The following is a 25,663-nucleotide window of genomic DNA, read 5'->3' as shown; positions in this document are numbered from 1 at the left end:
AAGCCATCCCGATGCCAAGAGGAAGCCTAGGCCCAGAGGCTTCGTGAATGGCCTGAGCCCCCTGGAGCCTCAGCATCAGAACCACACTCCACAGGCCAGCTTCTCTGAGGCCAAGAGGAGGGGAAGGCAGCGTGGACGGAGGCCCCGCAGCCAGGCCACACAGCCCTGCCAACAGCACCAGAGACCACCCCAGAGAGCCACCCAGGCCGCGGCCGCAGCGCAGCCAGCCGCCCTGCCCAGCCAGGCCTGCGGCCGCTGCGTCGGCTCCGGGACAGCACCGGAGCGCCGGAGCCTGAGTCTAGGGAGCCTGCTCTGCTTGGGGCTGTTTGAAAATCCACAGCCAGCCAGAGAGGAGTGGAGAGAGAAGGAAAAGGAGAGGGCGGGAGGAAGAAAGGGAGAGAGGTCCCGGACTCCCATAAGGGCCGCTCAGGGGACATCTCGGCTGCCCCGGTCTCTCCAGCTGCGGCTTTCAAACTCGCTAGGCTGGCAGAACACCAAGGACAACATGTCCACAAAATGCAGGTAATTTCGTTGCCGATAGCTGCCCACTGCTCCTCACGAGGGCTCCCTTTGAGGGAGGGCCCTGAGCCAGGTGGCTCCGGAGTTTCAGGTGCAGGGACGGAGCTGAGTGTTCCCAGGGAGGGAGGACCTGTGGGGAGGGAGGACACTTCGGGGTCCTGGGCTGTTGGGAGGGCCAGGTGAGGAGAGGAAAGGGAACCCCGATGGGCTTGGAAAAGGGATTGGGGGGTCATGTTGCTTGTGGAGGGGTGTTCAAGGTAACCCTCCCCCTCACCTCCTGTGAGCTCATCACTGCCATCGGCCTTATTCCCTCACCTGGGGCCTGGAGTGGAAGGCCCTTTACGGGAGCATTAGGCGAGCAAGAGACTGCACTTGGAGACAGTGGTGCCACCAGGTGGGCCCAGGGATCTCTGCACATTGGGGTCCTCTGAGATGGTTACGCCAGAGGGATCCCAATTCCTCACAAATTCCGGCCCTGCCTGGGACGAAGCCCCATCAGGGCTGCCTGGCCTGGACCTGGCCTTCCCACCGTCCCAGGGAGGCCGGCAACTTCTCTGAGGTTAGAGGCTCAGCTTCGTGTGCAGCCCCGTTTGTGCTGCTACCCCAGGGGCGGCTGGGCGCCCGGCACTGCCCGCCCGCAGGGAGGTGCCCTGCCTCCTGCTGGGGCTGAGCAGGCTCATGGCTCCAGCCGAGAGGGACTAGCCTCCCTCTGTCCACAGAACCAGCAGGACTGGCTGCAGGAGGTGCTTCTGAGAGCCAGGGCGGGCCAACGAGGAGGCCGGGGGCCCCCTAAATACCGCCTCTTGTGTCTCCTCACCCAATAACTGCTCAGCACCTAAAAATGTCCCAGGGAAAAACAGAGACGGGAGTTCCTGCAATCTGCCGCCTCGGCACTAGCGGAGTGGCCAGAAGGACACCAGAGGGAGCAGGGCCAGAGGCAGGCTGCCTCATGGGAGGGAGAGCAGGCCCCCTGCTGGCTTCTTGTTGAAGGAACCTGGGGACTTTAAAGCTGTTTGTTTGGGGCGGGGCGGGGGGGGGGGCACGTGGGTGCTGTGAAGTGCTTATCAAATCTCAGGTCAGGCTAAGCGCCCGCATCCACTAGTACGTGGGCGGCTTCAAAGGGGAGGTGGGACAAACACGGAAACAGCACACAGGAGCAGCGGGACGTAGGGCAGGATGCTGGGCCTGGCCGGGTAGCTCAGTTGGTTTGAGCATCATCCCCATATGCCAAGGTTGTGGGTTCAATCCCCAGTCAGGGCACATACAAGAATCAAGAGATGAATGCATTTAAGAAAGTAGAACAACATCCCCCCCTTCTCAACCCAATAAATAAAAAGTTAAAAAATATAGCTAGATACTAACTCTCGAGCTAAATCAAACATCGTCTCATTCCAGGCGCAGATGGCACGTCGCAGGCACTGACAGGCCAGGAACTGCCACGGGACCTGCAGGCGCTGTCAGCAGGCCCAGAGGGACCTTTAGGCTTGGAAGCCCCAGCCAAAGAGTGGGAGCACTTTGGATCAGCAGCAACAGGTTCAGAAAGAACGTCCACACCAACTCCAGCGGCCCGAGTTCCACTCCCGCACCATCCTGTGGCCACGCCACGCGGGTTAGCAAGGACAGAAAGCTTGGCCCAGAGTAGAAGGGCGGCTCCGAGCCCCAGCCTCCCACAGAAGCCACGCAGGGTGCACTTCCAGGGCGGGTGCTCTCAGGAAGAACATGCAGGTGACATCTGCACCCAAAGTACAGTACCGCACAGTCACACTGGGCTCGATGCCACATCATGGAGGACCCTAGCGGGTTCCAGTGGGTGCCTGGGCAGCGTGCCCCTCATGCATGGTCCATGAGCACCTGCCAGGCCACAGTGGCAGGTGAGTGCTGTGGCCTCAGACCTGCAGTGCTTCAGAAACCCTATCTGACCTGGACACACCTCGTCCTGCACAGGCCCCGCCTCACGCCCAGGGCTGGTCCTTCCTTGCAGCAGCTGTTGTATTTTGAGCAATTTATGGAACTGATACCTCGCTGTCTGGACAAGTGAGTCGGGGCTCAGGCGCCCATGCCCATGCCCAGCACAGCCCTGCTGGTGCCTCCTGGCGCCTAGCCTCCAGACTCACAGGGTGTGCAGGCAAGGCAGCTGGCTCGGTGCCCTCACAGGGAGAGATGCCCTCGTTTTCAACAGCCTAGCAAAGGCCAAAGCAGCCCTGCCCCCGGCCCTGACAGAGCAGGGAGCCCAGTCCTCATGCCTGGGCCCGGGGGATAGAGACTCAGCTCCGGGCACCCACCTCACCACCTGGACAAAGGCCCCTGCATCTGCTGAAGCCCCTTCGGGGCCAGAGTTTCCAAATTCATGAACTTGAGAGGTGCCTTCCATAAGTCATGTGACCTGGGGGCTGCCCGGGGAGGGATGGGAGTAGGAGGGGCAAGGCCACAGAGCCTGAGTCCAGGCACTTACCTTGACCTTCGCAAAGCTTCTTCATCAGGGTCTTGCACTGTGGGTAGAAAGTTGCTGGTCAGTAGGAAAATTGGGAGCATAAGAGAGAAAGCTACCAGAGCTGGGTGGACACTGAGTCCCCACCCGTGACTGGACGTGACCTCTCCCAGCCTATAAACTAGGAAGGGAAAGGCTGTGTGCTGGGCAGAGGGTGCTGGGTGCGAGTGGTCAGAGACGTGGCCAGCTCTGGGCAGTCATTTTGCCGGGAAACACCCGCTGCCCGTTGTTTGGTCAGGCGCTGAGCAGAAGGCTCCTGTCACTTCCTGCCCCAGAGCCCAGAGGGCTCCACAGGCCACTGTTTATCTCAGGGCCAGCTCAGCTTCGGGGTCAGGGGCTCGACTCCCTGGCTTCTGTGGACTGTGGAGTGGGACCCAGGACCCTCGTGGCACCTCCCCTTCCTGCCGCCCCCCAGCCCCACTCACTGTACTCGGTCCCTGTCATCTGGGCCAGGATGCGGAAGGAGCGAGACTGAAGGTTGGAGGAGCGGCGGGCCCACTCGTCAGCCTCGTCTTCCGGCTTGTTCTGGTTCTTAATCACAGCCTGGTACACGGGAGAGGCGCTGTCCACAGCCAGGTCTTTAACGGGAAGGCTCCTGCAATGCAGAGTGACAGTGGGCGAGGGCTGGGCAGAGCCTGGCCCCCCTCCCCTCCCCCACATAGACTCCCTGGCACCCCCACGGTGGCCCCTACTTGTCTGAACCCACCATGCCCTTTCCCCACTGCCATCTGAGAGCCGGGGTGGGGTCAGCTGGGTGCTCAGTGCTCAGGGTGGTCACAGGTAGACAGTGCTTCCTCTCACAGAGGGTCAGGAGCGCCGGCCCCTCCACCAGCACCCCTCCCCAGGCAGCTGCGGCACAGACCTGAGGACACCCCGCCTCAGGCCGCATCTCCTTTAAGGAGCTAGGAGGCAGGAGACATCAGAAGTAATTTCCGGCGCCCTGAACAGGCCCTGAGTTTGGGGCTAAGTGAGGAGAGGCCATTTGGGGGACCCCCCCCCCAATGCCGTGACTGCCTTAGGAGAGGGCTGAAGGCTGTGGCCTGGCTACATACAGGCAGGCACAACAGGGTGGGGTGGGGTGGGGGTGAGAAACACAGCAACGAGGCCATGTGGGGGTATCACCTGCAGATAGGGGCTCCGCCCTGGGGGAGCTGGGAGTGGAGCTGCAGGAGGTTTCCTCGTCTCTGCCCAGCCTGTGGAGGGGGACCTGGTGGCCTTCCCTGCCTTAGACTCCCAGGATCTGGCACACAGTAGGTGCTCACAATGTAGTTGAATAAATTAATCCCGTATCAGAGCCAGTGCCTCCCAGCCTGGACCAGACTGCAGGGCAGGGCAGATCAAAAGCTTTCTGGGTGCCCACTCCCCCTGGCCAGAGGGCTAGGATGCAGGCTGCCCAGCCCAGCCTGCCGTGACTCAGGTGGAGCTCACAGCACTGACGCCTGCCTCCCCAGCCAGCGCCCAGCCCAGGCACGTGCTGATGCTGAAACAGATCCAGCGAGAACAGAAGACTAACTCCCAGTTACAGCGTGGAGGGCCACAGGGTCAGAGCCAGGCTTCCCGGCTCCCAGCCCAGCGTTCTTTCCATCAGGCCGCACAGCGACAAGGCTCAGACTGCGCGCTGGGCCTCGGACACCCGACACTCTGTGCCTAGGAACGGCCCAGCCCAGAGCCGGCCCTGTCGGCATCCCCTGCCTGCCTCTCAGGCTGCCTCTCCCCGCACCCCCAGGGGCAGCTGGCTGGGAGGGCCCCTCAGTTCCCACATGTTCTACCCTCTGACCAAGGCGCCCTCCAGCACTGGTCTGGTCTCCCAGGAGGAGCCTCTTGGGCTTGGCACCTGGGTCTGGGTCGGGTGGGCTACAGCAGCAGGTGCAGACAGTGACACCAGGAGGAGAGCCGGGGGGAGCTGCCTCCTTGCCTGAAGGCTGTGCCCTGGCCCGGGAGCTACAGGTAGCCGCCTGCGGTTGGGGTCCATGGGGAAGACCAGCGGATCCCTCGGGGTCCAGGCAGGGAGGAGCCCGTCGGACCAGGAGCAGAGGAGGGTGGGGTCTCGCTGGGGGTGCCATTTCCCAAGGGTCTCAAAGCAGAGGCTGTGCCTACTGTCTTTGGTGAGGCGGGCGATGGGAAGGCGCAATCAGGGCTCCCTGTTCTGCCAGGAGGAAGTGTGGACTGTGCCGTGGGCCAGGGGTGCAGACCCAGGCCAGGCCTCGCCTGTAAGCCTGCCCACATGGAAATCTGTGCCAGGAAGCAGCCAGAGGCCTTTGCTGCGGTCTCCCCAGAATGTGCCCTGAGGTCCCCCCAGTCCTCCCAGAGCTCCCGGGGCTCCGGGCTGCTGGGAACGTGTGGCTGGGGCGTCTGTCATCGCCCCTTCCTACCACCTGCGCGGAGACCAGGCGAGCCCGCCGCCGAGCCCGCCGCCGAGCCGGGGAGCCCGCAAGGGCACTCTGCAGCTCGTCTCGGGAGAATAGGCGCCGAGAGTGGAACGGCCCGCGTCCTGGGACCCTGGGTCTGAGGCTGCTCTCTGGAGCCCCTCCCAGCACAGCCTTCTTGCACCCAAAGCACTCCAGAGTCAGCGCAAGCTAAGGACACCCTGGGGCATTTACCGCTCACACTGCCCTCACGCCCGACTCCTCATTGGCCCCCCTTGGGTGGCCTTGGTAAGCCCTGGCTCCTTCAGGTCCAGGTTCTGGGGTCTGGAGAGGGGCCTCTAATCACCCCCTTATCACCCTCTGCCCTGAGTAATGGCCAGTGTGGATGCTGAACGTCAGGTCTACAATGTCCCAGTGCCGACAGAAAAGGCCGGGTGAGCCCCGCAAAGCATGGCGAGGACACAGAGACCCCAGCCGGGGGCCAGCATGCGTGCTTTTACCCTCACCGTGTCCACAGGGACATTATTTGGGCAAACCCCCAAAGACAAGCCTGGACCGGCCGCAGGGCATGTCGTGTGGCTGTGAGGAGGGCTGAGGAGAACACAGACAGAGGCACTGTCCGCAGACACCGCCACCAAACCCACACCGGCCACAACCAGACAGACGGACGACGGAACAGACACCGTGGGGTCTACTTACGCCAGCGGCGACGCCCTGCCAAGCCAAGGGAAGCCCAGCAGTGCGTGTGTGTCCATCGGGGATGGCAGGGGCGGCGCACACGGGGGAGCAGGGTTGGGGTCAGAAATGAGTTAGGGGGTGGGATGAATAAAGGAGGAAGAGAGACAAAAAGAAAACCGTCAGTGAGGAAGGCATCGTGGAAATCCACAGCAGAAACGGAGACGGAGCGCCTGCTGGCCCCGCCCGAGGGCAGCTCTTACACGGCCGCCCCGCAGGGCTGCGCTAGGGCACACGGAAGGGCAGGCGGGCCGGGAGGCAGCCGGGCGCTGGGAACAGTCCTTCCGGAAGAATCGATAGGCCAACGGTGCCTCATGTGAGACAGACCAAACAACAGCGTGCTTTTCCCAGCGCAGAAAATCAGGTTCTCCCGCAGAGCAGCCTCCATCATCTGCCACTGAGCTTCCCTTGGCCTGTGGCCGCCCTTAGGAGCACACCAAGGACACGCCTGCCACGTGTGGGGCAAACAAGTGTTAGCAGGAAATCCCTGTCATCTCTTCGGCTTAGCCAGGCAGTTTTGTTTTTCTGGGTACACATGAGACACAGGTTGAGTTTTTAAAATTGCATTGTCATAGTTTCTGCTTCGAGCCATGGAATTAAATCAACACTGTCTAGAGTTCTGCCTGAGCCAGGCCAGTTTGAGACCCACAGCTCCAGAGCGAGCAGCTTCCGCCCCCTGGTGGCCCCAGGAAGCGCCGCCTCCGTGGCCAGGCACCCCCCACACACACACCCTCCCCCACCAGCCTGCACTCACAGCATGGCTGCCTTCTGCAAAGGTCAAACACTATTGGAGTTTTCTGGGACTTTTTAACCCCTTTATCCCTCTTACAACATTTGTTTTTCTTAGATTTAGAAAAAAAGTACATCGTTTTAAGATTTTTTTTTTTTTTTTTGCCTTGAGTTGCTGGGGATACTGAGTCAGGGATAAGATGTTGGCCGAAGAGATAATCTGTCAGTTCTGAAAATCAACACTCATGTTATTCCCAAGCAGAAAACTGTCAGAGACTCTGTGTGTGTGTGTGAGACAAGAGAAAGACAGAGAGAGGCAGAGAATAGAGAGTGAAAGAGGCAGAAGCACAGAGAGAGAGAGAGAGAGAGAGAGAGAGAGAGAGAGAGAGAGAGAGAAACTAAGGGAGACGGAGAGAAAGACAAAAGGAGGAAGAGGTCCCACCCAGACAGTGTGCCACAGGGGTTGGGCCTCGACCTGTGGACCAGGAGGTCACGGTTCAATTCCCAGTCAAGGGCACATGCTGGGGTTGCAGGCTCGATCCCCAGTAGGGGTGTGCAGGAGGCAGCTGATCAATGATTCTTTCTCATCATTAATGTCTCTCTCTCTCCCTCTCCCTTCCTCTCTGAAATCATAAAAATACATTATTTTTTAAAAGAGGAAGAGGTCCTCATTAATGCTTGCACTATCAGCAGTTTCACCCACAAATGGTTTTCAGCCAACTCTTCCCTAGTTAGCCCTCAGGTGGAGAACAGGCAAATTCCAGGGCCCCGATGCCCTCAGTCCCCCGGCCCCGGGGTCAGGCTGCCTGGGGCAGCCAGGAGGAGCGGGAGCCGGGAAGCCAGTCACACGTTCGAATCGCCCTCATCTTTGGAAGGATGCGGCGGCTTCCCTCAAAGAAGGGCTCCGTTAGGGGAGACCGGGCGATCCAGAGTGAGAGCGTGACCCTGGTTAACAAGGTTCCAGAAGTCTCTTTCTAGCCCAGCCCCACGGGCCGGGAGGGCAGAGGCTGTGACAGCACGTGGAGGAGTGCCATATCTGCGGTTCTCCCCGTCTCCTCAGCTGAAGAGAGGACGCCATGTTCTGGGCCCTGGGCTGGGCCCCGGGAGGCAAGGCCAAGGAGGAAAGCTGGTCTCCATGCCTAAGGTCTCTGCTGGTGCCGGCGGCCTGCGCCTCAGCCTCGCGGGGAGGAGGCCCAGCCAGCGGCTGAGGTGGTGAGCGGGAGCCACTGCGGAGGGAGGGCGCTTACCCACTGAAGTCACTGCCCTGGGCCTGGGCCTGCCCAGCAATGGCGTCCATGATGGCGTCCTGGGAGTACATGCTGATGGGCGTGTTGTACTGCGCGTGGATGATGGTGGCCTTGCCGCCCAGCCCCTTCACCTCGATGGGCTTGTGGGTGGACAGGGCCGAGTCCTTCAGGGCGTTGGGGTTGAAGCGCTCCTGGTAGTCCGCACTAGGGGGAGCAGGGGGAGCAGGGGGAGCAGGGGGAGCAGGGGGAGGTGGGAGGAGAGAAGGGCAACAGGTGGTGTTACCTGGGCCATCGGGGAGGGCTGTGGAGTGTCAGGAGAGACCTCCCAAAGTCTGATCCCGGTCGGGCCGGAAATCCTCGCACTCCCCCAAGCCCTCTGCAGGGCTGTTCGCGCCCACCTGGGCTTCCCCCTCCCTGGGCCCGCTCCGGCCCAGGCCAGCAGGGCGCCAGGCGTTGGAAGCTCTCTCCACACCAGCCGGCAAGCAGAGACATGGGTGGGGAGAGGGCTTGGGAGTGTGGCACAGGCGCTGGGCCGCGGGCCAGGCAGCAGCAGCCCAAGCAGAGTCCCCGTCGGCCAAGGCGAAAGCAGCCCGCTGGGCGGCCATGGAGAAGTTGGCCTCGTTCCTCGGCCGAGGCCTCACCCTGCCAGCGCCCCCTGGTGGCCAGCGTTCTGCTCCTCCGGATGCTTCGGGCGAGCTTCTTCCTCAGAGCAGGGCTCGGCTCAGGCCCCACAGGTCCCGCCTGCTGTGTGGCCCGCCAGTCTACCCCTCAGGGCTCTCCCCTGGACAGGCAGGTGCTCCCCAGGCAAAGACAAGGTCAGGGCAGCCCGCTGAGGGTCCCGCAGGACAGAGATCTTCAGGCTCACGAAGAACCCAGGTCAGGCGGCGCTCCCCCGCCCCGCCCCCCCAGCCCCAGAGCCGCCTGCTGGCCTTGGGCAGCTGCCCGAGATGGAGAACTGCGCGCAGGGGGGTCAGGCCGAGCCCTAGCACCCCGCCCTGCGCTTCCCTCCACACTCGCGGCTTCACACATGCAGGCGCACTCGAGACAAATGCACCCCCTCTCACGCATGCACACACACGGACACATGCCGGCACAGGCACACGGGGTCCAGACCGACGCATGCTGGGATATGCACGCAAGAGCACACACATGCTTTCCTTCGATACTAACTTGGCTGGAGAGTTGGCTACCACCTGGGGAGGAGAGAAAGAGCAGAGAGGAGGGCTGTCAGGGAGGCTGGGCCAGGAGGCTCGGCAGGGCCAGGGCCCGCGGCGGGGCAGAGCCAGCCAGAGTGCCGAGAGGGGCGACGAGCTGAGTCCCACAGCGGCGTTTCCTCGGCGGGTCCCTAAGTGCCCGAAGCTTTGCCAGGAAGAAGGGCTCTGGTCCATCTTTAAGGGCACGTGTACACGCATCCCCCCCCCCCCCCCCCCCACAGCCTGGCAGAGACCCTTGGCTGCCACTGCCGAGGCCCAGGCACCTCCAGGCCAGACAGCAGCTCTGGACGTGCCCTTGTTCAGTGGGGGCCCTGGGCGTTCTGCTCCCTGGGCAGGAGTTGCACGGGGCTAGGGTGTATGTGAGGTGGGTTACCCACAGCCCCAGGGACCTGCCCTCCCTCTCAGGGGAGGGGCAGGCAGCGGTGGCCAGTCCTCCTGGGCACAGGGGTGGGGGTCTGTGCGGGCTCCAGTGACGGCTCCTAAAGACCCTGGATGGGCAACAAGGCAGGGTGAGGAGCAAGGAGGCTCGGAAGTCTGGGTCCAAGGCTGATGGCAGGAAAGCCTCAGGCAGGCAGCCCGTCTGGGCACCACAGAGGCCCTCGGCCCTCTCTGAGCGAGCCTCCGGAGCACCCTCTCCTTGGAGAGGCATTGCCTGCATCAATCCCTCTGAGCACACATTCCTTGCCCCAGCAGATCCTGCCGGTACCTGAGGCCTGGAGGGGTGCATGTAGCGTCCTTGCCCCAAACTCTGCCAGCGTCTCAGATCTGACCACGGTGGGCTCTGACAGGGGAGCCTGGGCCCAGCTGGCCTGGCTCTGCCCATCCTTTGGCCGAGACCCTGGGGATCCAGGCCAGAGCCAGGGCCCCTGAGCAGCCTCGCCAGGGCCCTGCTCAGCCCCAAGCCCGTGTGTCAGAGCTGATAAAATGTCCTCTGTCCCCCCGGTCTCAAAATAGCTGCCAGTGGAGCTATATTAGGAGAGGGCCAGCACAGAGCTCCCATCCCTTCTCCATCTTTGGCCAGTGCTGACAGCTGCAGGGTCAGCTCTTGCCCTGGCCAGCTGTGCCCCCGGCAAAGGGCAGCGTTGGCCTCTGGGGCTGCCTCTGCCCCGCCTGGGCAGGCACCTCCTTCTTTGGCTTTGATTCCTGCCCCCCGCTTAGCTCCGTCTGCGGACCTGGGGGCTGGGAGGCCTGAAGCAGCATAACTCAGAGGCCCCAGAGCTGTGGGGCCTGCCCGGGGCCCTCACCGCAGGGTGGCCTGCAGGCGCTGCCTCCACTCCAGCCCCAGAGACTGCAGGCATGCTCAGGCCCACTGTCCCTGCACCCGTTCGTCTTCTCCATGCCTCCCAGGAGAGACGCTGCCAAGAAACCACACCGCAAACTGCTCAGAGAGAGAGAGAGCTGGGGAAGGAACTTCCTTTTAAAGCCGGACTGGACAGAGTCCAAATCTTAACCCTGCCTCTTCCTGGCACTGTGACTGGGCAAGTCGCCTGTCTCAGCCTCCTCGTTCGTGAAAGGGAGGTGGCAGCGCCTGCCGCACAGACGGCTGTGCAGACTGAACAGATACTGGAGGAGAGCCTCGGGTGGGCCCCGTGTCCAGCGGACGGACTCGGAGCATCTGGACACTTGGTGAAGGCAGCGCCTCGGCCCAGCAGAGGCTGCCAGGCTGGCGCAGCTCGCAGGCTCCGCCCTGCCCGGGGCCCTGCCCGGCGCAGCCCCGGCCTCCCTCTGGAGGGAGCGCTCCCTCCCCAGCCGGCTTCCCTGGAGGACACGCCGGCCCGGTGCTCTGAGTGTCAAGTTATACTGTAGTACTTGTCAGCTTCCCAGAAGTCCCTGTGCCCAGAGGAGGGCACCTTGGAAGCCATGGGAAGTGGGGGTGGGGCTGGCCTTGACTTCCCGGGACAGGTAGGTGGGTCCCTGTCGCCATGCAGGGAGGGGTCAAGTCGACCCAGGTGCCAGTCCTATCTGCCACGCATTAGCGGTGTGACCTCGGGCGTATTCCTCACTTTCCCAGCCGAACAACGGGGGGAATGATGCACCTCGGAAGCTGCTGGGAGAGATGTGCTCGTTGAAGCACATGGCTGTGAGAAGGGGCCCAGACCAGACGGAGGCTCAGTAAGGTGGCCTCACAGCAGCCAGTCCCAAGGCGACCAAGAGGAGTGAGCAGCCACCCAGGCCGAGGAGGGGCCGTTTCTCGCTGCCGTTCCGGGAGTTTCCTGGCAGAAGCTGCTGGGGAAGGGCCGGGGGGGATGGCTCTGCCACCTTCCACCCGGGAAGTGCCGAGGCCAGCCTCACTAGGATCTGGGAGACCTGGGGACCTGGGGGAGGGGGTTTTCCGGGGAGCAGTGAACTGTGGGGCACCCGGTACCTTCTGCGGCATGGGCGAAAGAAGGGCATGAGCGAAAGAAGGGCATGGGCTTGGGTCAGACTGATCTGGCCCTTGGTGTACCAGCTGTGCGCCCCCAGGTAGCGGAGGGCAGTATGTACCGAGCCCCCGGAACAGAGCTCAGTGCTGTGCGGGCTGTTGCCCTCAGTCCTCCCAGCTGCCCTCCTAACCACTGGACCACACGCCTCCACTCAGCCTGCTCTGCTTCGAGCACACAGTTATTAGGGAGAACTAGACCGACTGCACGGGGCCATGGAGAATGAGAATGAGATAACAAGCAGAAAGCACTCCGGACTACCGCAGGCTCTGCTGAGGCTCCTTCCGCCCCCTGCCCCCCCCCTCCACCCATCCCCTCTACCGGCTCTGGGTTTTTAACTCCAGTGCTCACAGGGTCCTACCAGCCAGACCTCAGCAGGCAGGGTGGCTACCATTATGCACAGCCCCTGTCTCCTTGGGGTCCTGCTTCCTTGCAGCCCCACCCAGCAGGGTCAGCCCTGCAAGCCCACCCCCTTCACACTGCCAAGTCTCTCTGAACCCAGCTGAGATACTTCCCCCTCCAGGCAGCCTTCCCAGACCACGTCAGCCTTAGAGAACTGCCCTCCCACCTCGCTAATTCCTCCTCACCCCTGCCTCCAGGCTCCTGGGAGGGTGAGGATGAGCCTGTCCCCCTGCCCCGCAGCTCCTGTGGGCAGCAGGCTTTGTCCTGTCCTGGGGGTGGGGGGGTGACCGTTTTGGGTGTCAGAGTCTCTTGCATTCAGGCCCAGCTAGGCCACTTAGTTGCTGGACAGCTGGACTTCAACTTAACCCTCTCCCAGTCTGTTTTCCCTCTGCACACCCAGCCGTCCCCCAGGTGGCTGTGCAAAGCAAGGAGCCCGGCCCACGCCCACGCCAGCAGCACTCGCTCCCGGCTCTCAGCCTGCGGGCCCTCCTGGGGTTGGGGCTGGCGATGGAGGCCAGCTCCTCACTCTGATCACCTGACCAGGCTCTACTGAGCACTGAGGACCCAGGTGGCCCCAGACCACCTTGCAGAGCTGTGCCCATTACCTACCCGCCTGGGAGTCCAGCACCTGAGGCCTTTCCTCGGAGGCTCATCTGATACAGCTGAGCCATCTCCCTCAGCGTCTCTGCCGAGTACAGGCCAATGGGGTTGTTATACTGCCGGGGCTGGCTCGGGCCCTGCGGCGCTTTCGGGCTGAGCGAGGGCAGGGCTCCCTCCGGGCTGGTCTTGGCCCCCGGGCTGCCCCGAGGAGGACCAGGGTCAGAGGCCTCCCCGTGGGAGGAGAAGGCGGAGGTCTGGGAGAAGGAGGCGCTAAAGGTCTGCCTGACCTCCGTGCCCGGGCCGGCCAGCACCTCGGGGTTGGTGTCCAGAGCAGGGTCCTGGCACAGGGTAGCCGCCATGCAGGGGAGAGAGAAGAGAGCAGTGAGAGGCCACACGCATCCTGTGCTTCTGCGTGGACCTGAAACAGAGGGTTAGTGCGGGCCCGCGGCCCAGCTGCTGCTCCGGGCTCAGGGGGCAGACAGGCTCCTGGAAGAGCGGTTTGTCAGGAAGAGCTGGGGCACAAAGCTCCTGGCCCAGGGCTGGCACCCCCCGGACAGAAAGCCAAGCCAAGCCAAGCCTGCCTGCCTGCAGGGCGAGAGGAGGCTGGAGCAAGGGACTGTGGGTGGGTGGGGGGCACCCACCTCCACTCCATGTCTGCTTCTCCTTCTCTGAGTAAGGGCCCCTGGTGGGCACAGCCCAGCCTCCTGCTCTTCTGGCCCCAGACTGTGATGCCCCCACATGGCCAGTGAAGGGCCCCCAGCTGGCAGTGGACAGGCAGAGTGGAGGTGCAGGAGGAGAAACTGAGGAAGTAGGGGCTGACATTTGGCCCCTTTGGTTCACCTCTGCAATTCCCCCAAGCAGCCTCTGCCTATTTCCCCATCTGCCACCCTCCACGCCCCGCCAGCCTCTCCTCCCCTCATTCTGTCCCGTGCCCACTCTGCCTCACTGGAGAAACAGGGGTCAGTATAAGGTCATGCAGGGAGGGGTGGTGGGGCGGGCCTCCCAGGCCTTGGGCCCACAGGGCTGAGCTGCTTAGAGGAAGCTGGGCAGGAGCCTGGGGCACAGGGCGAGGTCTGTGGCCAGGGCTCCACCTCTCTCCTGCCTCGTGTCACCACCAGCTTTGGGGCTGGGCTCTGTGGCTATGCAGCTGGGAGGAGGAATGGAAATCAGAGGAAGAAAGCCGGGATCGGAGGAGAAACCCAGGAGCCAGCAGCCCCCTCCACACCCACGCGCTCCTCCAGGATGCCCGCTGAAGCTGGGCCTCCAGCTCCCCTGCCACAGTCCCGTCCCCGGCCTCAGGAAGGGGAGGGTCAGGGCCCTGGACTCTGTGCCCTGCTGTGAGGACACGGCCTCCGCCGCTGGCATGTGGGCCTAGCCATGAGGCCCTGGCAGCTCAGGGCAGGCCTCCTCTCCCAGGGCCGGCCCCTTCCCAGGGTCAGCTACAGCGGCCGTGGTGGCGCAGGACTGACCCCTGGCCCTGGGACTGCACCCCAGGAGCCGCGTCTGGGAGTGGAGTCCGCCAGCACCTACCTTCTGGTGGGGGATCACTGGCAGAGGAGACTGGATCGGGGGCGCTGCCGTGGAGATGGGAATGGGTCGCTTCGACCTGGAGAAACCAGAAATGAGGCCACGTGAGGACAGTCACGCCTGAGCCAGGAGCTCCGCGGAGAGCCGTGCAGGCCGGGCAGCCGGGCAGGGAGCCCGAGACCCACTGCCCTCCGCGCAGGCGGGTGGCTCAGGGAAGTTGCTCGTCTAACCAGGATGGAAAAGCATGGCCTTGGGCACTGGGCAGCCACCGGCCTCTGCCTGGAGGAGAGAGAGCAGGGGAGGCCTGGCTCCTGGGCCTGACGGCCCACACCTGGCAGCACCAGCCCCGCCCTCCCAGCCCCGTCTGTCCAGTGAAGCACAGACGTGGCAGGTGCTGGACGATGACGTGGGCCTGGTCCTCCTCTGGCCTTGGGCACAGGGCGGGGCCCACCCCCAGCCTCCCCGTCCGGAGGGCTCCACCTACTTCTGCAGGGTGAGGCTCAGGTTGTAGCTGGCCGACTTGATCTTGTTCTGGGCCTCCAGGTGGGTCATGGTGTCTGTGTTCACGCCGTTGATGGCGACCACGAGGTCCCCCTGGCTGAGCTGTGACTGGGCTGCCTTGCTGCCCGGTGTGATCTGAGAGGGTGCAGACGGGGGGAGCATCAGGAGGGTGGGCCTGAGGCTGGGCCCGGCCTCGGGGAGGTCGCCTGGGGTCGTGGGTGGAGGCCTGCCATCTTGTCTTTTACATGGTGGCTGGCACCGCGGACCCCCAGTCGGTCCCTCCTGCTGGCACACAGCCGCCACGTCTCCTAGTGCCTGTGACTGCGTGTGGCTGGTGGCACGCGAGGGAGGCGGTGCACGCCCTCGCAGCCTGTCCCCAGCAGTCGGTCTCGCACCCTGCACCCTGCACTCTCTCTTCTCGCCGGCTGACTGCATGCAGAGGACCCAGAGGATAGCTGAGCTCCTAGCAGAAGAGACCTGAGCCCCGGGGCCGTACTTGGAGGAGAATGACCACCGAGCACTGCATCGGACGCTGCATGAGTGAGAAATGAACTCCCACTGCGCGCGCCATTGGGCTACGCGGGCTCTTGCTACGCCGGTTGCTCCTGTACCACCTGCGCCTGAGAACCCACAAAGCACCTGCCAGGCTCCAGGGGGAGGGGACAGACAGGAGTGGAGGCTCAGCACCACCACAGAGAGGCTGCGGCCACAGGCGGGACGAATGCCCCTCACAGAGCATCCTCGTGTGAGTGCCTAGAGCTGCCAGGCCAGGGGGCCCAGCAGGCTGGGCGCTGTCAACCCTGCCGGGGGGGCAGGCTGGCACACGGGGCCGGGTTCGGTGCTCTGAGGCTGGCTTCATCCTGCCCGAAGGGGAGGTGTGCCTGGGGGGCCAGTTCCCTAACCCTGCACCCTAATGACAACACAGAATGTCAGAGTCTGCCCCCCGCCCCCGCCGTGATCACAGAATGCCAGGCCTGCGCCGCCTGGAGCCCCCCACACAACGCCAGGAAGGCCACACCCCGGGAACATTCCGTGGGCCTCTGGCTCCGACCCACTGACATCGGGCAGTACCCGGCTCTGCACGCCTGGCTCCGGCCACGCCCTGGGCCGTGGGGACCGCGCCCGCAGGGATGTCACAGGAGATGCTGGAGGCCTTGGGACGTGCCCTGAAGTAGTTTGGTGGCCGCTGCGGGGACAGTCGGGGAATGTGATGAAGCCCCGCCTCTAAAGACGCCTCCGCACGCCTGAGACTGCCCGCCCCCCCGGAGACGCCAGGTGGCGCTGTGCGGCGCTGGGATGACCGAGACGCGTGGCCTGCCGGGCAGGCCCCGCCCAGAGACGCGGGAAGAGGAGCCGGGCTTTGCCTCCCACTGCCCACCAGCCAGCCTTCCTGTCTTCTCTGGGCACAAGGCCCACCGTCCTGGCCGGGCCCAGGGACAAGGCCGGCTCCTGACGCTGGCAGACGCTCTTCTCTGGCCAAGGTCTCGGGCCCAGCTTAGAAGGAGCCAGAGGGGACCCGGGGACCGTCGCCCATCCTTGGGTGTCAAGCCTGACAGGGCTTTGGCCCGGACGGGACTCTCCCCTAAGCCAGAGCCCTGCGGCCACTGCCTGCAGCCTGTGCCCAGGTGTGCTCAGCAGGGCGGCCCGGAACCGAGCGGATGACCCCGTGACCACAGAAGAGTGCTACCTGCTTGCACCCGCCACCGCTGCCCAGAGCAGCCTGCCCGCCCTGGGTCCGCTGGGACCAGGAGGACGGGAGCGAAACGAATCCCGGGATGGGGTCGGCGTGGGCCTGCAGCCCAGCCTGCTCCCCAAGGCCTTCCGAGCCACCACCCGCCGGCCTCTCTCACTGCACACCACCTCCTCCCGACCCAGGCCCAGGAGCCTCCACCACACAGGCGTTAAGCAGGCCGAAAGCAACCGCAACGGAAAACAAAACGCTGTAGGCTGAGAAGGGACCCCTGAGGGCAGGAGCCCCCCTCCTCCGGCTTCTCCCGGCCTGTGCTCTCCCAGCATCTTGCACAGACATTGTCTACAAAGCGGAACAGGTTTCACGCTGAGCACCCAGATACCCACCACGGCTCTAACCGACAGACATGTCACTCCCCTGCTGCTCCACGTGCCGGGCCCTCTCTCCGCCCACCAGCCCCGCTCCGCCTGAAGCGCTTCAGAGGAAGCCCAGCCCCGGCTCCCATTGGGATGGGTGAGCAGGCCCCTGCCCTCTGTGGACTGCCCACAGGGCGCCCCCAGCCGACTCCCCCACACCAGGGCTCCCCGATGCTTCTAATGAACCACAGCGAAGGTCCATCACCCTGCGGCAGGGTGCTCCCAGGTGGGGGCGCTGTCCACACAGACCCCAGACAGCAGGGCAGGCTGCTGCCTACAGAGTGATGACTGCCAGACAGCCCAGAGCCGGTCCAGAATGCGGTGGTGCCAGTGTGAGCAAGGACACCAGAATGACATCCAAGAGAGGCTGGGCCGGATCCGCTCGGGGAGGGGCTGGGGGTGAGGGATCCGGAATGTTCTGTGTTTGGAGCCCCTCTGGGCAGGGACTAGCTCACGCCAAACTTCCCCCTGCCGGCCCGCCTGCTCCCGGCATCCTCAGGTGCCCACTGGTGGTCCTTGCTCCCAGGGTAGAGCTCGGCCTCCCTGAGGCCTGGTCAGGACCAGACCCCTCTGCCCCTGGCGCCTCTCTCCCTCCACCTGTGTCTGCCCATCCTGGCTCAGCTCCTGGCCTCTGGCCACCCGAGCAGATCCAGGATCCTGGCTGCCACCCTCCTGCAGGGAGTGCTCTTCAGTTCTGCCAGCTTTCCACGGAGAGGTGGGGGTGGAGGCTGGGACCTCCAGCTGGGCCCCAGGGTCACCAGATCCCGCCCCACAGAAGGGGGCTCCCTTGCACTCTGGCCCAGAGCCCAGCGCTGTGAAGGATGCAGTCCAGGCATAACACACACGGGTCTCTTGTTGGACTCTGTCCCTCTCTGCTTTCCTCACCCAGGAAGGACCCAGAGCAGCTCAATCCGGGGGGTTCTTTTCCTTAGTGTTTCTCCTCTTGAGCATTTGGAGGGCTCTTTGTAATCGTTGCTTCAGCGCATGCATTTTCAGCCTCTCCCGTCACCGCTGGGAAACCAGGACTGGCAGAGCTCCAGGCCTGCGGCTGGGCTCACAGGTCCCTCAGATGGGCTCAGAGTGCTTGGGGCCAGCGCTGCCACCAGCAGTCCTTCCACCTTGCTGAGCCGGGGCTTAAGGGGCCCCAGAGGGGCACAGGGCTAACGATGCCAGCGAGCAGCTGTGGCCCTGCCACCTGCAGGAGCCCGTGGGGAGGAAGTGAAGGGACGAGCATGGACTTTGGTCTGAGCCAGACCTGAGGTTGCAGTGCCAGCCCGTGCCCTGTGCGTGCGGAGAGAAACGACACCCTGTCCCAGGAGGGCGCGCGTTGCACTGTTCAACAGGGAATTGTGTGGGGAGGGCCCAGCGCCGAGGGGATTTCAAGGAAGCTCCCAACTGAGGCGCCCAGGTGCTGCCCCAGCTCCTCCCCCTGGAGGAGCCAGCGGGCCTGGGCTGGGAGGCTGCTTCCCTGGCTCAGGAAGAGCCAGAGCCGGCAGAGTGGGGTGCACAGGGCTTCCCTGGCTCAGGAAGAGCCAGAGCCGGCAGAGTGGGGTGCACAGGGCTTCCCTGGCTCAGGAAGAGCCAGAGCCGGCAGAGTGGGGTGCACAGGGCTTCCCTGGCTCAGGAAGAGCCAGAGCCGGCAGAGTGGGGTGCACAGGGCTTCCCTGGCTGAGCAGCCCTCAGCCACATGCTGCCCTGGACGGCCTCGCACCAGCGGGGTGAGATGCTCTGTCCAGGCTCCCGGGGAAGCAAGGGGCCGGTAGGGCTCAGGGGCACCCATGTGACTGGCTCCTGTCTCCCCAGTTCCCAGGCAGCGGGCAGCCGGAGGGCAGCTGGGCTCCCCGAGGAAGTCCCCAGCCATCTCTCCTCAAAACCAGACAGGCCCTGCCTGCCTCCCCCTCCAGATTGGTCCCTGTCGGGGTGACGGGGTGGGGGGGAGGATGGGAGCAAGGGCAGCTGGTGGATGCTGGGGATGGTGTCGCTTCCAGCATCTCCTCCCCACCCTTCCCGGAGGCCCATCCCGGGGGATTTCCCGTGGAGCCCTAAGTGCATCTAGCATTGTGCGATTAAATTACTGCCTGCCACGCTCTTAGAGTCCCATCTGGACTCCCCTGGGGCCTTGCTCCATCCCCCACCCTCCTACGGGAAACTTCTGTCTCCCCGTGGCCCCACTTCCAACCCCAACCTGGCCAATAAGCAAGGCAGAACCTTACCTAAGCTTATCAAGCGCCTCCTTGCACAGGGGGTTCTAGGGCAGGGGAACACTGTACACTGGATGGCAAATGCATGTCATCATACATGTGTTCAAAACCACGGAATGTATAACAAGAGTGAACCCTGATGAACTCGGTGATAATGAGTGTCCATGTCGGTCCATCAGCTGTAACAACGGCACACTCCGGTGGGAGATGCTGACGACGCAGGCTGTGCATACGCAGGGGCGGGGGGGCGGGGGAGGGGGGAAATCTCTGTACCTTCCCCTCAATGTTGCTGTGAACCTAAAACTGCTCTAAGAAAATAGTCTAAAAATAGTCTCTCCCCTGCTGCCTGCCCTGCTCCTGCGCCTCCGGCCACGTCCCCCCCTCCTCCTCAGCTTCCTCAAGAGGTGACAGGCCCACCTCGCCGCCTCCCAGCCGCCCACACCGGCCGTCTGGCTCTGGCCTCTACCCTCCACACAGGACAGGGACCTCCCTGAGCCCAAAGCCAGGGTCACTGCGTCCTCTCCAGCTGACCACACCGTCCCCTTCCCTGGCCCTCCGAGGGTCTCGTGAGAACTCCCTTCCTCTTGTCCAGGCCCACAGCCCGTCTGTGTCCGGGAGGTCACCTGCAGAATGCTCCCGGGGCACATCCCTGAGGGCGGCTGGAGAGCACTGGACATGGCAAAGTCCCTCCAAGCCTCTTAAGATGGTTCCTGGGAGAGGTGGGGCGTGGTCCTAGGGGCCTTTGCAATGATAGACTCTGCCCTGGACGGGAGGGGACTGTGTAGAGAGGGACAGAGACTCCAGGACTGGGGAGAGCTCTCCCAGCCCGGAGGGCCGCCCAGCAAGGCCCAGGGGTCTCCTCACACTTGTTGCCGCCCCCCTGGAGCCTGGGGGCGGTCCATGAAGTTGGCCCAGGGCCTTGGAGGTTCTGGTCTCTAGGACCCCCAGGCAGCCTCATGCCCACTTCCTTCGGGCGTCACAGGGCCAGGGACAGCTCTGAACACAGGGGAGGGAGGCCTGCCAGGGAGGGCCTCGCTGGGGACCGCTAGGACGCATTCCGGCTGTGGGCTGTGGGCTCTCTCCAGTTTGCTCCTGGGTGGGGGCACCTCGGAGGCTCGCCTGACCTTAGAGGCTATAAACAGCTCGGCCTGTCAGCACTTGGAGGCGCTGCCCAAGAAGCAGCTCCAGCCGCTCTGGATTCCAGGAATTGCCGGCACAGTTGCCCCAGAATAGTCTTGGCCGTCCCCTCCCCGGGGACCCTCTGTCCGCTGGGTCCCCGTTGGCAGAGTCTGACAAATACTGGAACTGAAAACTGCCAGGGAGCTGGTCCACAGGGCCGGTCCCCTGGCCTGGCCTGCCCCGCCGAGGCTGAGGCTCCCTCCCCGCCATTCTCACAACTAGTGCCCAGGGACAGCAGGTGCCAAGGACTCCACAGCATCTCCCCAAGGCGCTGTCTTCATTTTACAGCGGGACCCACCTTTCCAAGGTGGCGGCCGGGAGGAGCAGAGCCGGACAAAAGCACACAGCTCTCCCAAAAGCGGAGGACCGAGCATGCACCCAGGGGCAAGGCCCAGGGCAGGCCCAGACTCTGGCCTAGCGGCCGGCACGGGCTGGCACGGGCTGGCATGGGCTGGCACGGGGTGGGGTGGGGTGGGGTGGGGTGGGGTGGGCGGGCCTTTGTTGCCGCTCCCACCCCTCCCCACTTCCTGGAGAACTGGCTGGGGTGGGGAAGGCGGGGAGAGGGCAGCTCCGGTTGCAGGCCCAGCACCTGTCCCGGATAAATACGGCCCTTCCCCTCCACCCTCCGAGTCTCCTCTCTGAACCCCCTTCTCTAGGGGTCCCCAGGCTGAGACCACAGAAAGGAGGCCGGACGGGCTGCTGCTGTCCCAGGGGAGATGCTGAGGGGCCTGTGGGCAGGGTGGGTGGGGCCGAGCTCCCAGCAGCCTGCGGGTGGCCGGCGGCAGCCTTTCTACCGGAGGGGCTGCAGCTGACCGGTGCCTGGCCCCACTCAGAGCTCCCCTACCAGCCCCAGCCGGAGCGGGGAAGGGGCAGGCGTGGGGGCAGGGATCGCCAGGAGCTCCTGTGCAAATGCAAGTCTGTTTGCCTGGCTCTGACCCTGCCTGGGTGACCTCCCCTCTGGATTGCAGTGCAGGGGGTCGTGACGGAGCCCCTGCTGAGAGGGGCAGGCCCTGCCTCCGGGAACCCCCTCTGCAGCATGCCTCCAGGCCCCGAGCACCCACTGGTCCCTGTGCGAAGTGAACTGCAGCTGGAGTGGGAGTGGGGTTTCTGGTCCTGCACCCCCGTGGGGAGAAGCTCCTGGTGCAGAAGGGCCTGGAGAAGCCCAGCAGGCAAAACCACGGCGCTGGGGGAGGCCAGGGCTGGGGGCTCGGGCAGCCTCTAACACGGAGCCCGGGGCGCCCCAGTCCGGGGATCAGCGGCCCACCAGAGCAGCTTACCAAGAGACTCCAAGCCCCGGGGGGGCCCAGTGCCCAGCCAGCTGCTCCATGGCTTTGGTAACTTGGGGTGTGCCCCTGTAGGAAGCAGGGAGGCCATTGTGCGTGCCCTGATGCCTTGTCTGGGCTGCGGGTTCTATTTTTAAAGTCCCCCTAGTCATGGCTCCAGCCCATCTCAATACACACGGTGCCTACAGCGAGGACATTCCTCCTGCTGCCCAGCTCCAGGCCTCTGTGCTGCGTTAAGCCCGCTGGCCAGGCCAGGCGGCACACAGCCCCTGGGTGAGGTAATGGCCGTCCTGGGGTCCCTGAGCCAGGAGGCTGATCTCCACCCAGCGATGGGGCAGGGAGCACCGAAGGAGGCCTTGAGGATGGTGGGGCTGGGGCTGGGCTGGGGCTGGGGCTGGGCTGGGGCAGGGCTGGGCTCAGTCCCAGGTGGAGTGGCCAGGGGACTATGAAAGTGAGAGTGGACAGGGAGGAGACTGCAGCCTTGGGGTAGCAGCGTGCAGGGTGTCCTGGGCTCAGAGGCCCGTGTCACCACACCCCAAGGCAGGTGTGCGAGCCTTGGCTGTCCTTTGGGTGTGACCCCCTGCTCCCGGCCCGGAGTCTGGAGGGTGCGGGCTCAGGTTGGAATGAGCCAGCTCTCCAGGACGAGGGAGGCTAAGGTCGTTTCCCGGGCCAGCACCCCCCCCCCCCCCCCGAGAAATGCAGCCTCCCTAGCACCCTGAGGGCCTTTCCTTGGGGTCCCTCCAAGGGCCCACGTCCAGGACTCCTCCTGCAATGGGGGTACTGGCTTCCTGCCACCTCTGCCAAGCAGCTTTCCGGCCTTCCCCAGCTGCCCACCCCGGTACTTCCCTGTCCCGAGAAAAAGCTACCTTCCAGGTGGGCAGCAACCAGACACTCCTGCCCACCCACCACCCTCCAGTGACAGCCCGGGCCTCCGCCTGCCCCCTCGTGCCCACACCAGCACTGCTGGGGGCTGATCTATGCCTCACACACCTCACAGTCCGCCTCGGGCCCCGGGCCCTCAGCCCCAGCTCTGCCAGGCCCGGAGAGCCCCTTTGCTTGACAAATGGTGCCGGAGCACCTGCTATGCTCTGGCCCTGGTGTGGGCTCCGGGGACCCGGCAGTGGTTAAGACAAGGTTCTCTCAGCAGATCTAGCTGCTCCTCTCGCTGGGGTTCAGCATCCCCAGCAGCCAGCAGTCTATGACATGCCCTCGGCCAGTGCTGTTCCTGATCGCAGGCAGACCCCAGACCCGGCAGGACAGGGTCATTTTCCCGGGCGGGCGGGCGGGCGGGCGAGCATGGGAATAAGATGTGAGACAGGCCGGTCAGCAGCCCTGGTGAACGGGCAGCCGGTGCAAGGTCCCTGGCAGGCCAGGGAGGCGGGAGGGGCCGGCAGTCTTGGGTCTGAGACAGAGTGGGTGCTGGAGCCCAGTGACCGGCCGAATCCAGCCCGGAGCCCTGACAGCCGAGGTGGGCAGTCGGCCCATCTACCTACCCGCCCCTGTTACCTGCCCGCTCCACCCTGCGGGTGCTCTCTCCCCAAGCCCAGTTCCCGGGAGACGCTCCAGGCCTGGGGGCACCCTGAGCCCACCCTGCGAGGAAGGGCTATCCTCCCTTCCCTTGCCTGCCCGCCCTTCTTGGCTCAAAGCACCCTCGGCTTGCCCATTACATTCCACATTTCGCAGGCCGGCCAGTTCGGCAGGAAACAGCTGTGGCAGAGACCAGGGGTCTGTGGCCGGCAACATTCAGTTGGCGCCAATCCCAGCCCCCAGCTGCGGGTGGGGTGTGCTCTGATTTTCAAGAGCCTTGAGGAAGACGGACAGATGGACAGACACACCGTTCTCTGAACATGCCAACCCCTGCGGCACCAGGCCGTGGGCAGGGCACACTCACCCGGGAGATGGTGAGCGGCATGTTGAAGTCCTTGCCCCCTTGCAGACGGAAGCCCCAGGGCCCAGGCCCGGCCAGGGTCACGCTGTAAGACATGCTGGTGCGGACAGCGGCAGCCTCTGTGGACAGGAGGAGTGGAGTGAGGCCCTCGCGCACCCTCCCCAGCCCAGGCCTCTGCCCCTGTCCCCAACCCCGACCCCAGCCGTGCCTGCTCTGTCCCTGGCTGTCGGCTGGGCTGCGGCGCTCCTGAGAGGCTCCTAAGAATAGCTGGGAACAAATGCCATCGACACTGATATCTGCCCTCTGCTGCGCCCATAAATGGACTGTAACCCTACACTGTGCCCGCCCGTCGGGCCTCCGAAGCGGTCCACCGTGACTCATTCGGCTAATATAGCCCCTGGGGAGGGGAGTCCAGCACCCAGCACCCCTGGGGGCAGGACGGGGACTGGCCGGGTCAGTGATAATGCTCTCGCCTCCCTGCTCGCCCCTCCTCGCTCCCTCGAACCGGGAGAGCAGGACGCAGGCTCTCTCCCCAGCTGCACCTCCCCTTGCCCAGAGACCATAGCTGAGCCCCTTGGGCGGGGGCTTTGGGACTCTGGTTGTGCTGCCCTGTGCTCTCTGGTGAAAGGCTGGACCTTGTCTGGCATGGAGCCTGTGGTGCTTGGGACCAGGTGAGCCTCCAGCTGGCCTGCACAGAGCCTCCGCTCAGGAGACCAGTCACTGGCCCGAGGTGGTGCAGCCACAGCAGCGACCATCACGCCCCAGCCCGCGTGGCTCGGTGCTTCAGGTGTCGCCCGCGCACCGAAGGATTGCAGGTTTGATTCCTGGTCAAGGGCACGTGTCTGGGTTATAGGTTCAACCACTGGCCCCAGTTGGTCAGGGCACAAGTGGGAGACAGACCACTGATGTTTCTCTTTCTCCCCCTCCCCTTCTACTCGCTCTGAAAAAGCAGGGGGTGAGGATTAACAACAGAAGCCCTTCCTCACAGCAGCGGCTGTGGGCACGGGGAGCTCCGCTCCAGGCCTTCGCACGCTCATCCCCTCAGACCTGAGAGGCCGTGCCTCCGCCCAGCCCGGCTCCGAGAGGTGAAGGGCCTTTCCCAAGGTCACGCAGGGAGAGGACGCGGGCCGCACTGGAGCCTGGGCTAATTCCCACGGGACTCGTTCCAGAAACGGGCTCCCAGTGGCCACAGGTGCCTCCCAATGCCCAGACTCGGGGGGGTCCTGCCTGCACCCCTTGGCACAGGGCCTGAAAGCAGGCCCCGGGCAGGCTCACGCCCTCCAGACCCTCGGCCAGGGGTTATTCCTGGCCCTCCTGGCTCACTGGCGCTGGAAAACCTGACAGCAGTATGGAAAGCTCCAGCTGCAGCGGGCACGCCAGGCCCTGTGCCCTTTGCGCTGGAATGGCAGGGGGCAGGGAGGAGGGGAGGAGATGCCATTTGCTCAGCTGCTGGGACATGGCGCCAGGGGGGCAGGGAGGGCAGCGTGTTCAGTGTGTTCAGCCCATAAGCCCGAGACAGCATGTTCTGGGAGGGCCTCGGACCCTCGGGACTCCTGCCAGCGCGGCCTTTGGGCCAGGATGCCTTCAGAAGCCTTACCCAGCAGAGACCTCAGGCCCTGGGTTGTCTGGACGGATCAAAGCTCACCCTGGCTCCTGGCTGGGGAAACTGAGGCTCAGGGAAGGCAACTGGGTTAGCTGTGCTCTGGCCTTCCCGCAGGGCTCTGGCCTGGGCTGGGCCCCAAGCACTGACTGCAGGCCTGGGTGTGAGCGAGTCATTTCCCCGTTGCCAGCACCCCGCCTCAGGCCTTGGGCCTGGACAGACAGCGTGCCGGTGCAAGGAGTCCCCACATCATGGAGCATTCTGGTAGCTGGCCCAAGATCACAGCACGGTCACTTGAAAGAAGCCGAGGAGGGACTGTTCCTTCCTCACGTTACCACCTCCTCTGCCCTGTGTCATGTAGCCCAGCCGGTCCTCCCTGCTGCACTGGCGGGAGGCCAGCAGCTCAGAGTGCCCCTTCCCTCCCTCATACCAGCCCCTGCCCTTCCCCCAGGCCCCATCCCTCTATCCTGACTCCAGCCCTGTCCCCTCTCCTAGGGAGGTCTGTCCTTCCGGCTGGAGAGGACCAGCAGCTTGAGCAGTGTGGGGTAAGGAAGGAGGGGAGGAGGGGGGGCCACGGCTAGGCTGGACCTGGAGATGCAGGCTCTTCTCTGGACTTGGGCACCTGCCTGATGCTGCCCTGGGAACGGGAGGGCTAGTA

At 64.3% G+C, this 25,663-nt stretch overlaps 1 protein-coding gene across 6 annotated transcripts in view; it reads right to left on the bottom strand.

Annotated features, from left to right (window-relative positions):
- The window catches only part of LDB3 (LIM domain binding 3), a 60,386-nt gene extending 36,850 nt beyond the window's left edge, over nt 1-23,536 (bottom strand). For 3 of the 6 annotated variants that reach the window (XM_079794307.1, XM_079794308.1, XM_079794309.1), the window contains exons 1-6: nt 23,409-23,536; nt 14,732-14,883; nt 14,251-14,326; nt 12,730-13,058; nt 3,433-3,602; nt 2,972-3,008 (exon numbers count right to left, since the gene is read on the bottom strand). In XM_079794307.1, the coding sequence (XP_079650433.1) occupies nt 2,972-3,008; nt 3,433-3,602; nt 12,730-13,058; nt 14,251-14,326; nt 14,732-14,883; nt 23,409-23,501 (857 nt within the window). In that variant the 5' untranslated portion in view covers nt 23,502-23,536. Of the gene's footprint in view, nt 1-2,971; nt 3,009-3,432; nt 3,603-8,084; nt 8,289-9,254; nt 9,278-12,729; nt 13,059-14,250; nt 14,327-14,731; nt 14,884-23,408 lie in introns of all 6 variants that reach the window. The other 3 variants (XM_079794310.1, XM_079794312.1, XM_079794311.1) reach the window with 2 other exon arrangements.
- Nucleotides 23,537-25,663: the final 2,127 nt, after the last annotated feature.

This window comes from Cnephaeus nilssonii (genome assembly GCF_951640355.1).
Source record: "Cnephaeus nilssonii genome assembly, chromosome: 16".
Lineage (NCBI taxonomy): Eukaryota > Metazoa > Chordata > Mammalia > Chiroptera > Vespertilionidae > Cnephaeus > Cnephaeus nilssonii.
Note: the sequence above shows the minus strand (reverse complement) of the source record. Positions and strands in the feature narration are given on the sequence as shown.